The 13653-nt window shown below is 35.3% G+C and overlaps 1 protein-coding gene across 1 annotated transcript in view; it reads right to left on the reverse strand.

The window, feature by feature from the left end:
- LOC111504982 (eukaryotic translation initiation factor 4 gamma 3) overlaps positions 1 to 11709 on the reverse strand; it is a 93717-nt gene extending 82008 nt beyond the window's left edge. Inside the window, 1 exon segment of the mRNA XM_023159712.2 lies at positions 11039 to 11709. Within this exon segment, the coding sequence (XP_023015480.2) occupies positions 11039 to 11129 (91 nt within the window). The 5' untranslated portion in view covers positions 11130 to 11709.
- Positions 11710 to 13653: the final 1944 nt, after the last annotated feature.

Below are 13653 nucleotides of genomic sequence, written 5' to 3' on the forward strand. Positions count from 1 at the left end.
GAACGACTTATTCGTATACTGGGTGTTCTATTTAAAAAAATATAACTTTGGTTGACCACGCTCGACTGAATCACCCAGTATGCGAGAAAATAATATTAAAAGATAGTATTTATCGATATGACTGCAAAAAAAATTGAGCAGTTCGAAAAATTGTTTCCTCTGATATCAATGAACTGAGGGAATCTTATTGAGTCACCCTGTATACCTTCTCGGACCACGCCGCAAACGAATACACACAGCTGAACCGCCTCCCTATTCCTGTCTCTAAGAAAAAGCAAATTCTACCTGCACCCTCGCAAGCAACCCAGCGACGCTGACGTTGCCAACAAAAACATGACTTATTATTTGTAGGAAGACACAAAACGGTCGAGACAATCCCAAATGGTCAAGGTCTTCCTTTCTTATAATCGAAACGACCTCGAATAGTACGAGCAAATTATCCCAATCCCGGGAATTCCCAACAAAAGGTTTGAATTTTTAGAAGTTCAATAGCTTTCATCATTTTCGTGGTAAGAAGTCTCTATGTTAATACCTCCATGTTAACTAAGTTGGAATTTGAGAACGGTATGATTTTAGGTATATTTGCGAATGTCTATTTTGTAGATTATAAAATACATTGTATTTCCCATAAAAATGTAAACATTGATTGAGGATATATAAAAAAAAAGTAAAAACAAGATCAATAAAACAAGCCTCACAACATATTTTATGAAAATACATGATTGATTGATATTAAAATGTACCAAACAAAAAACAAACACCGAAAAAATAATGGAAACCATAACTAATGTACCTTGATTGATGACCTATTTGTTTAATAAAAATTCATATTGATATAGGATTAAGAAAATAACTTTTGTCTGTTTGAAAATGGTTTAACAAACCGAAACCGGTCGTAACAAATAAAAAACTTGGTAGAAATAAGACAAAAGTACTACATTAAAATATGAATAAGCTTTGAAAAGCTTCTCTATGCGAATCCAAGGCGACGAAAAACAACTTTTCCAGTCCTAGTTTGTGCAAGATCTTATGTTTATCATATTCTATATAGTGCATTTCTTTAACATCCATCCCCCCCCTTTTTATTTTTTGAACGGGTCAACTCAAAAAATTGAAATTTGTGATAATGAAATTATTGCATGAATACTTCATTTTGAAGTGAAATTAACAGATAAAACTTTCAAGATGGCGTCATTTGGGAAAAAAAATTAAATGGAAAGGGGGGTCTTGTGACACATCATCAACTACTACAAAATGGCGGAACTTTTATTAATTTAAAAAAAATCTGTTTAAAATCTGTTTTTCCGTTAACCAGCTGTCGCACCCCTACGAACGACAACCCTCAGAAGTCGAAACTTGTGCGAGCTAAGGATTAACGAGGTCTTACCTTTTAACGTGTGATTCCTAACACGGGTTGGACGATAGCAAGTGAAGATCGATCGTTCAGACTAGGGCTTGAACCACCGACCAACACGGCAGTCAATTCGAGTGAGTGAACAAAGTACCCATGCCGAACCGCTTGGCTATCGACCGACCTGAATACATTGACATTTAACGACATAATATGAGGTAATAATCTTGAGGTCAGTTCAGAAGATGCTCGAAATGGTTGCCTTGAATTTCTATCCGATATTTCACGCCGAACATTTTCGAACACAGTAGCATCAATATCTCTACAAATATTTATTATTCTCTGCCATATATCCAATATTGAAACAGGTTCAGTTTCGTACACCTTTTGCTTCAAATAGACCCACAAAAAAAGTCCAAGGGTGTCAAATCTGACGATCGGGCTGGCCATTCTGTAGGACCTCGACGGCCAATCCAACGACCGGGAGAAGTAGTACTTATCCAAATAGTTTCTTACTTGTCTGGAATACAGTATCCATATCGAATTAATTTGGATACGCTTCGACGATTTCAGTGATGAGAGGGTCAACAGTAGTTTTCAGCATATTCAAATACAGTTAGTTTCCCTGTTAAATTTTGATCAATAAATAGAGGTCTTACAATATGGTTTCCCAATATTCCTGCCCATACATTAATTTTTTCTGGATATTGGGTATGTGTTTCCCGGGAAACGTGAGGGTTGATGTCTTCGAACAGGGTCATCTTCAGTTAATTGGTGTACTATTTTAATTTTGTATGGATGATACCTATTCTTCTCAGTAGAAGGAGATACCTCACAAACATTCATGACTGAATAAGTAGACTGTTCAGAATTTACTACCATCTCACCAATCATTTGCACTTGCTGTTCTTCCGGTATAGTTGTGAATTTGGATATAAGTTCCCTCAAATATTTTCTACAGATAGGACGATTCGGAAAACGTTCATTGAAAATCCTTTCGGTCTCATGAAAGTTACGCGTCGCACCGTAAATAAAAATCGCTTCATTTTTTCTTTCTGTGGACAAGAATTGACCATTTTAGATATTCTTGACGTGGTACCTTTCTACTAGTAAATCCGAAAACTAAATAATAATTAATAATAATAATAATTAATGATAATAAAATAGTCTTTATTATCTTCTAAAACATTTGAAGCAAATTAATCAGGTACAGTTAGTTCATTTATTATATGAAGATAAAAGGCGAAGTTCAATTTACATGATACAAGTCATCATTCAATGAGAATATTCTAACTGAACAATGATGTTCATTGTCGTACTGACATGTGTTTGTCTTCAGGAAATTATTAAATTCCGTTATTTTGTAGTAGGTGAAGATATTTACTTCATATTCTGGGGTTGTGAAGTATTCGGAGGAGTTTCAAAATGATGTGTCACAAGACCCCCCTTTCCATTTAATTTTTTTCCGCCATCTTGAAAGTTTTATCTGTCAATTTCACTTCAAAATAAAGTATTCATGCATTAATTTCCTTATCCCAAATTTCAATTTTTTGGGTTGACCCGTTCAAAAAATAAAAGGGGGACTTTAAAGAAATGCACTGTATAAGTAGCCCTGAAATTATTCAGAGCTGCTTGCTGCTCTGATGTATTTCCATATACTTTTATAGGATCCGTAATCATGCATGTAAATTAAATTAAGTGCTCCCATTCGGGCGGTTGATAGTGCCTCAATAAAAAAAATACTAAATTATTCAAATATCAGAAATAATGTACCTAATTAATATTGAAAATAAACATTACCGATCAAAAAATCGCTTCAAGAGAGTTGCATATAAGAAAGTAAAAGTCTAAGTTGAACGACAATAAAAACTATAAACATATTCAGATTGTCTATTTTTGAAAGTTCCTGCGGCAAAGCAAAAAGAGTTTTCAAATATCTCTGCAAATGAAGAATTTCAAAATTTTCGCTTTATCTCGTTTATCTAAGGACCAAAGGAGATGAAGTCTTATATTACGGTAACATGCAAAAGTGATCTAAAGACGGAAATTTTACCATAATTCAACCGACTCCTCTATCTCTTAGGGCTTACGCGATCCCCATGTCATACAGTTGCGAATATACAGGATGACCAAACATGCTGTTACTAGAAAATGCACCAACATTTTAGGAAAAAGCAAGGATTCTATTCCCACCGAGAGCCACAATCACTCCAAAATTCAAAGAACACATGAGGGTGTTGAGTATGCCTTTGGAATTCTCTTTACAGCAGCCTTTGAAATTCCCTTTACAGCAGCCTTTGAAATTCTTCCTAATCGTTTTCTTAAGAATACCATTGAAAATTAACCATGACCATGAACCACCTCGAAAATATCCGTTCTACAAACGCAAAACTAGCACACGTGTTACGGCAAAATAGCAGTCAGGGCTACTCCAATGGAATGGTACACTTGGTGAAAACACATTTTTGTAGGCATACATTGTAGAGCCGAGATAATAGGGTCGTTTTCTTCACATAAGCGGCTAGCAGAATAAATGGGTGATAAGAGTTGACAGACGTCAGGGGCATTTCCCTACATAAATTCATAATTATTGTAAGAAAATAAACGAGGTAAAAAACACTACTCCAAAATTATATTTTATCATACTTCTGACTTCAAATTCGCACTGAGGCCTTCATTTTTTACAACCCAACCTAATCCAACCTAACTCCATCGCAGTCATGTTGACCTAACATTATTATTCAACTTTAAAAGCCACAATTTCGATATATTAAGGTTGGAATTCCGAGAATCAAGTCAACATTTTGAGATTAAAGTAGGAATTCAGAGTTAATTCGAGTTAAAAGTCGGAATTCAAAGTTAATTCGAGTTGAAAGTCGGAATTTCCAAGAAACAAAAATTGAAAATAACAATTGGGCTGAAAAGATCGTAGGCTAACAAAAAATTTTTTTGATGAAATTACCTTCGAGGGTGATACATCGATTATAGCGGTCATACATTTTCAAGATGCCATTTTTCTAGTACCATTTGTATTTAGCCTCAAAATAGACCTCATTTTCGATGATAACCTCTTCATCGTCGACAAATTTCGTTCCAGCGGGCATTCTCTCGAGGTCTGACAACAGAAAAAAGTCGCTGGGGGCTAGATCTGGAAAATCTGGTGGATGCAGTAGCAATTCGAAACCCAATTTACGCAATTTTGCCATTTTTTTCATTTGTGACCCGGTGCATATTCTCTTGATGAAACGATACTTTCTTTTCCTTCAAACGGGGCTGTCTTTCCGTGATTTCGTCCTTCAAATGATCCAATAACCCTACGTAATAGTCGCTGTTGACAAGTTTTCCCTTTTCAAGATAGTTAATGAATATTATACCATGCGCATCCAAAAATACTGATACCATAACCTTGCCAGCCGACTGCTGCGTCTTTACACGCTTTGGAGTCGGTTCACCACGTGCAGTCCACTCAAATCATGATCGTTTTGATTCTGATTTGAAACAATGGAGCCATGTTTCATTCATTGTCACATATCGATGCATAAATTCGGGGTTTCTATGGTGGAACAGCTTCAAACACTGTTCAGAATCATCAATTCGTTGTGTCGTTGTTTCTGGTCGATTGTGAGTTCGCATAACCAAATATCCATGAAAGGTATGTCCAACACGTTCCTTTGATACCTTTAGAGCTTCAGCTATCTGATCAACATGCATCACTTCGCGGTCATTCAAAATTATTTTGTAGACTTTTTGATGTTTTCGTAGATATAACAGCCTCTTTGGGGCGTCTTCAGCAAGACAGCAAGAGCTCCACAAGTTAGAGAAGCCGCCACAACCAGTACTTGTACTTCCCTACAGCAGAGGATTGTTGGAAAGGATAAGAAGGATTGGGTCCAAGTATAGCATCAGAACCTGCTTCAGATCCAGGAACACTATCCGTAGCAGTCTCACGAAAACCAGGCCACACAACGCGGACTGCGATTCCAAGAATTGCATTTACCGGATACCCTGGGAGTGCGGAGAATCATACATCGGTGAAACTAAGAGGCCATAGAAAGTTCACATTGCCGAGCACAAGAAACACACACAGCAAGATGAAACCAGCAAATCAGGAATAGCAGAGCATGTCTGGATTCATCAACATAACATCAATTGGCCTCAAGCTGAAATAATCCACAAGGAGGAACACTAGTTTAGGAGAAAATTAAAAGAAGTCGCATATATGTTGCCCAACAACGCATTTAGCCAAGCTAACGTAGAGATACGCAACATATGGAAACTTCTAATCAGGCGGAACACGACCAACTCCAGCGAAATGGTCAGCTTCCGCTGAAATCGCTAAAGTGGAGAGAGGAAAGAGGGGATAGGTGAAAGCACTAGAATGACCTATAAATAGTCAGATCTCGGAGGAATAAGTCCAGTTATCACCCGAAGACGATTGTGGATACTAACAATCGAAACGTAGTGTATGTAGTAACTTGGTTTGGAATATTTTAATTTTTATTTTTAATTTCTTGTTAATAATTTTTTTTCATCTATCGTTAATAGTTGAATTTTTTATTTTTACTTTTTGGTTGTTGCCTGTATTTTATTTCATTGTAATTTCAGTTTTTTTTTGCTTAGTATAATTGTTTTTTTTTCAGCTAATCTTCAAAATATTTTTACGATTCTTTCAGGGATTTCAAATAAATTTAAATCATATTAGACAATGGAAGTCCGAACTGATGAAATGCCCCACGAAACATTGTCAACCACCTTCAAACAAACAGACTACATGTCTTCACGGTCACGTGACTTTCTGACTCATGTACAAGGTTCTGACTTATGAACACGACTTCGACTTATGAATGAGGCCCCTGATCTATGTGAAAAAGAGCCTGACTTGTGAACAAGGCTCGACTTATGAACGAGGTCCTGAGTTAGGTGTGTGAACAAGGCCCTGGAAGATTGTCCTGCTTGCGCCCCTATAACTGTGATGAAAAATCCCGATCTTCATAGCAGAATATATGAGAATGAGCTACCCAGAAAGGTTAAAAGTTACTGTCTGCATCGGCAACTCTCCTGAAAGAGGCCAGTAAGGATATGCACGTTGTGTCGCTATGGTGAATGGAAGAGTACCTATGTCGGTTTCTGAAGAACATCCAGAGAACGGTATATCTTCAATAAATGACGTTTCAAGAATAATGGTGGCATATCTTTTGAATTCTGCATCATCTTACAGAAACTTGATACCGAAGAGTAATGAAACATAAATGAACAAGCTTGGCAGTACGCAATCTAACTAATCTCTGGATTTTCTCAGAATTGCCATTTTTTATGAATTCGACCAAATAATCCTGGGTATATATTTTCAAATAGATAATCAATTTTCAAATGTACTGATATAATGAATAAACGTTTATGAATAAGTTATTCAGAAATTAAAATACGTCTGAAGAGTGTATCGAGGAATACGAATAATGCAAATAAATATTTCGAAACGTTATCTCCCCCAACGTATCCATACAGTAGGTTCTGCTAAATTCCTGCTGGAAATCAACTACTTTTCCGGCTAATACCGCGATGGACATTGAATATATCGAACAGACATTTATGCAAGATACCTTACAATGGATAGTCTTGCAGATGATTCTCGTTCATCCAGCAACAGGACCACCCTGAAATCAATCGTGTAGATCACTTACATACCGTTTTCAAGATATTAACTCTCATCAATGCAGGGAAAATCTGACCCAAGTAGCAGTGTGCCTGAGACTCTATTGACTACAAAGCGGTTCGACTGTATTTATGAAACCTTCGTCAAATCCCCAAAAGTATCTTTATTGCAGGCACATTTCTGTGGATCAGATATTTCCTGATGAGAGATAATACCTCGAAACCGGTCTGATCTACACGATTGATTTCAGCGTGGTCCTATACTGTTGGATGAATAAGAATCATCTGAAAGACTATCCTCTGCAAGATATCTTACATGAATGTCTATCTGATATAATGTACAGCGTGATATTAGCCGGGAAAGTAGTTGTTTTTCGACAGAAATTAACCTGAACCTATTGTGTAGGTACGTTGGGACAGACGAATCTTTCAAGATGCACGGAAAAGATGCACGAAAAAGAATACACTATTCCTAAAATTTTTATACACTTTCAGATGACCTCTAGTCAGTATTCATTCGGCCACCTCATATAAACAAAAAATATGATCTTGCATATTCCCTTTTCCCGTAATTCTATCAATGAACGATTTGTCGATATGGAATTTTCCCAACCACATTCATTGTGAATGTTATGGACAATTCACATCTTCTCTTTTTGATATTCTCGAGTTGGAAGAATTTTCGGTCTAATTTGACTGTACTAAAAGTGCATCGAGCAGACGAGGCGAACGACAACTTTGGGGGAATTTCTCGGAAAATGACCCGGAGAGGTCGGCGCTAGCAAAACGAATCCGTGAAGCCATATTGATTTTTTTAGAGTCCAGGCTAGCTAGCAAGCAAGCAGCGTGGACGAAACATGCACGTGTGCGTTTATTAACGAAACTTGTAAAATTGATGAAATAATTGATTGGATTGTTGAGAATTTGCAGTAATTGTCGCATCCATACTTTTCTAATAAGGGATAGAGCTCTGCCAATTTGAAATCAAGTGAAATTCCTAATAAAAATCAAATATCGAATAATTATCGGAACTCATTAATTATCAAGCCCTAAAACGTATTTCTTGAAAATATTGTAGTTTTCGAATCATATCTCGTGTTGTAAAAATTTGCATAAGTGGCAACACCGCAATATGTATATTTGATCCATTTATCAATTTTTTTTCAATAGAGCGTAAAAGAAAAAGGCTAGAATTGTTTCATGATACATCTTCCTTGAAAGAAAAATAGTCTAGCAGAATCCTAAATTCTGTTAAATGTTTTTTTGATTTAAGAATCACATTTACCTACCAATAATTGTGGTATCTCATTGGGCAATAATCTAAGAATAAAAAACAACTATCGAACAACGTTTTTAAAATTGATGGCTCTATAAACTTTGAATAAAGTGAGCACAAAGAAAGTTTCGAAAAAATTCTAAAGTGGAAACATTTTTTGTAGAAAACATTTGTCGAATAACTGTTGCAATATAAAAAAAACATACAGAACGAATTTTTTCGATAATTTTTTGTATTTTTATCGATATACTTTATTTTCCACTTTATTTTGCACTAGTTAGTTACACGACAATATAAATAATTCATTCGTTTATGAAGTATTTTGTTTGACGAAAGACCAGATTCAAAATGTATAAAAAAGAGAAGTAAAATTAAAACACAATTGTTTTTTATCTATAAATAATTGTCTAAGATGATACGGCTGTTGGTTAACACATCTCGTCCTTGAATTCAACAGAAAAATTACTATGGATTGCTTCAACCGACTAAAACGTACTAACGTTTCGAATGATGCCAATCGTATCAATCGGTGAATTTGATAACTCGTCTCTAGGATTACAGAAATTCATGATTGATAAATGAAACAAGTATACATTATGCTGTGTTCCCACACGGTGCAAAATATTCTCAAGAAACGAACAATTCGATTAATTTCTCAAGAAATAGGTTATTGAGGTTATTTTTGATCTGAAACATCCATACCCGCACGTTAAACCAATTGCTGGGGTGGCGACGGGTCGCCATGCGCAAGCGACTGTTCGATCTTCTCCTCACTGGTACGGCGCTAGGCTATTTCTCTCCACACTGAGCTCGGATACCTATAGTGTTGTTATACAGTTATGTTTATCCAATTTCGAAGGTTTCAAGTTGGCAATAAGATCAGTAATTTTGAATCATTCATTATCGCTGAACTTAATCTCAGATTAAATATCGATTAATGTCTTCAAGTTGTAGAAACTTTCTAACATATTTAAAAGGCTATTCTAGCGAGTACGGCAGTCTTATTTTTATGCCAATTATTTATTAGGGCATTCTTGTTCCTTCAAATATTTTTGGTTGATGACCGTTTGAAAGACTTCACACCACTTTTCGTACTTTCTTCAATAGATCGACGTATTTCAAATGGCGGTGAATTCATATTTATTAGTCACGTTCTCTTCATTTCCATCCATACCATCATCATCTTTGTCATCATTATCAGACTCCGTCGTGATTGCTGCTGCTGGGCATTCTGATATTGATTAATTGCTTTTCTTATGCAGGGTATCAACCACCACCAACTGTAAGCCGTGTGTAAAACAGAGCTTCTGGGAAAAACCCAATAGCTTGCCAACCTGTTGCATGTATCGCCACCGTTCCGCCGTCGCGTCGCCATCGCTGGGCCGTCGCCATTTTCGTGCCCGCAGCCTAAGCCTAGCTACAAAAAAAGTAGAAGAGTGACAACTATCATTTGTTAACGACAAACTTTCGACAATCAGTCACCCATTAAAAAAATAATTTAAATTTCCTGCAACTGGTGTTTCTAACTTTATTTGGGAATCAATTTTTCTTATAAGGTCGATATTTTGAAGAGAGATTCGGGCTTGAAAGGGATTCGACAATCGTTCCAATATGATGCTTATTCAGAAAAAATAATTCTTCAAATAATTACATTTCTAACTATGAGAATTTTTGTTAATTCTCTTTCCAAAAATCGATTTTTCCAACGTATGTAAAATATAAATTACTCCTGGTTTCCTCAGTTCACGATCTTTTGGAAAAAACGAAGAAAAAACTTGTGAAGAAATCGAATCGCGGTGTTGCCACACTGAACAACTTTTGTCACAGTACAAGATATTACACAAAAAATGCAATAATTTCTACAGAAACATGTTTTAGGAACCTTTTTAATATAAAATGAGTTACGACAATAAATTCGCCCAATATTAGTAACAGATATTTCTTTGGTTTCTTCGCCAAACTGATGAGACCCAGAAAAGTCGAAAGCTTATGCCAAGAACACAATAGAATCAACACATACATTAGATTATGGTGAATCCCCAGTTGGAATACCCACTTACACCAAGTTGCAAACATCAGCCAAAACAAAAGTCAAAAAAGCAAAAGATAAAGTCAAATACAAAAGACAAAATTCTGGAAGACAACCAAAACAAAGAGGACGTTTTCGAGACTAGGAAACCAGTCAAGTACGTTTTCGGTGTGGCTGAGACAAGAAATATTTTGGATACTTCTAGGACGTAGAAAATACCTTTCAAAATATGACTTTTATCAAGAATGTTATTAGAGTGGCTGACCTGACTTGATATCAAATTGGCAGACCTACCCCACATAAAAAAGTAGGAGCACGACAAATGTTACTTGTTAACGAAAATTTTTGACAATTAGTCAATAATTAAAAAAATTATACTGCTAACCTTATAAAGAAGTTTTTTTCTTCTAAGATCGATGTTTCAAAATGATAATAAATCAAATATATATTTTGCAGTGTTGCCACATGGTGCAAAATATTCTTACGACTTTAAAAATTCCATAATAATTCTCTGAGAACTAGGTTGAGTTTTTTTTTTTAACTTCATTGGATAAGAATTTCACTAGGTTGGTTGTTACTAACTTGATATCGAGTTAGTAACAATTTGCAATCGACAAATTTTTGACAATTAACCTTAAAAAAGATATTTCATTAATTTTACTGCAAGCGACCTCGCCGACTTTACAGAGGTAAACATGCACGTGTGCGGCGATTTTCAAGGAAAACTCACTTGGCGGAGTCATCATCCTGAAGTGCGGCGGGGGCAACAAGCAAATCCCATCCTGTTTCACGGGTCCATTAGTCACGTATCTCGAGACCATGTTGTCCGATTTCCGTACACCGAAGATTCACATCAAATAATTCCGAACGATACCCGGATACCGAATCAATTCGATATCGTGTCTGAAGACGAATCCGGAAAACCGAAACGGAGGACGAAATCGAAACAACCGGAGGAGGGTATCTTTAAAGGGCCGCGTATATTTGTCGTCGACATTTCGTGATTCACGGCGGGGTTTTCGCAACCACTGGAAGACACTTTAAAACACTGGCGAAAAATGCAATGTCACTCGATATATAAAAACATCCTTTGTTGTCTCTTCGCGTTGAACACAATTCGGAAAAGTTTCGTCGTTTGCGAATAGAAAAAATAGCTAACATGCGAAGCACGTCTCGCTGCACCCAAGTCGGACAGCAAAAATCAATAAGGGCGTTTTACGGAAATTTTCGCTGTTTTAACGAAAATCACGTGGTCTCGATGGACGATCGCTTGAAATTCATCACTTCCGCGAAAACTCGTTAACGCAACAACTTCCGGAACAATGTATTATTATTGTATTCAATCAATTTTTTAATGTTCACTCAGCGAAGCTACGATAGATTTCAGGCGACAAACGCCATTGCCCGAATCGACAGGAGTTAGTTCGGATTTCAACCACCAGAAAATGATTACGCGTGCGCCGTTAATTCTATTCTATAGGCGATGCCAAATGTACAATAATTCCCGTTTCATACTGGAGAAAATGATGAACAACTTCTAAGCGAAATTAACTTGAGAGTCAAACATAGATCAAAAGACGAAATAATAATTTTCACACTAATCGCAAATTTTTCGTTCAATTTCAAGAATGTTAAGAAAAGCAATTTTTTCCTACATTCCACCTATTCTTTGAAGAGTTCCACGCAATGAGTTCAATCTTCAGTATTGAATTACTTTGATCAAGATTTTCTTTTATTTTTCTATTATAATTTTTTAATTTTTACGTTTTTCATGACTATTAACACACGATAATTGTATATTTATAAAATTATTTGAGTAATCTTACGAATATTCATTTTTCATGTATCCAATTTCATCAATCTTAAATGTTTCTTCAGTTTATAAATAAAGTATCAACAGAAAATGTCTTTAAAAAAATATGTATGATACAAGAGAGGATCCCAAAATAATGGTTACTCGATAAGTATAACTTGGAACCTATGGCGTGAAATTAACCTATTAAAAACACTTTTCCACCACTAGAACGAAAGCTTATTAACTGTCTTCAAAATTATTTTTCTTTTCAGTCCATAAAGTACGGTGACTTTCTGAATAGGATTATATAATATTTATATCTAACACTTAATTATCAATAAAATATATTAAACATTTATCCAAGAAACACTTTGTGAAATTTTCACTAAACAGTTTTAGAAAAACGAAAAACGTGTTTCGCTATACAATAGCTTCTTCACGCTATTGTATAGCGCGTCTATACACATATACATATCACATATTCAACATTCACAAATTTGAATGACTTTACAGATGGAAGAAATTTTTCCAACAAAATTATGAGAAGAATTGTACTGGATTTCTATCCCAATAACAAACCGTTATTTTTAATACCTCGACACGTGTGATCATCTTCAAGAGGAAGAGGAGTTTAATCTTCCTCTTGAAGATGATCACTTGGTGATCAAAACACGTATCGAGGTATTAAAATAACGGTTTGGAGTTGGGAAAAAACTCTAGTAATATTCATTATTACACCAAAGGTTCTAAACAGTGCATCACAAATATGAGAAGAGTTACCAGTATCCAAAAATTTCCATGTCCTTCTCAATGATATAAAAGAGAAGTCTACAGTCATTGTCATCTAAAAAATGATATTTTTAACTGTCGAAAATAATATAACCTGTTAATCCAATCTCTTTTCAATATATATATACCAAATTTCAGTTTTCAAAACCGTAGATACTGCTTTCGAGTATCATGTCAAAATATCATGTTTTGGATTGTTTGGCCATTTTACATTACTTTGAACAGTAAAAAAAATATTATGCAAAAACCACAATCACTGTTACTATTTAGGCTAAAAACTCCAACGCAGATTTTTTTGTAAAATTAATATTGTATCAATAAAAAACAGAAATAGAATTTCAAACTGTAACTTGGTCACTGCAAAATTAGCATTAAAAAATTGTAAAAGTTAGCTTCTGAGAATCCACTTCACCTAAGGAAGTAATTTCTCAAAAAGTATGGAACCAAATTTCAAAAAACTGCATCTGAGTATTGATATATTTCAATATCATTTAATAATCATCAAAAACTGTTTCCGAAAATTATTTACCGTTTGCCCCCAGAAAAGTTTATAATCGGATATTTTCATTGGGACACCCTGTAAGTTTTTCTGTGAACCCTTAAAACAACATAATGTGAACATAATGATAATTTTGGTCAACCTTCACTATAATTACAATTTTGCGATATGGCAACGCTGTAGCCAATCGAGAATAAAAAACTTTTAAAATTTCGCAAGGTTTCTACTGGAAGTAGCAACATGTGTATCAACCAAAATTAAG

Source organism: Leptinotarsa decemlineata, unplaced genomic scaffold (genome assembly GCF_025532065.1).
Source record: "Leptinotarsa decemlineata unplaced genomic scaffold, Ldec_3_MD MMD2_tig00000882_RagTag_RagTag, whole genome shotgun sequence".
NCBI lineage: Eukaryota > Metazoa > Arthropoda > Insecta > Coleoptera > Chrysomelidae > Leptinotarsa > Leptinotarsa decemlineata.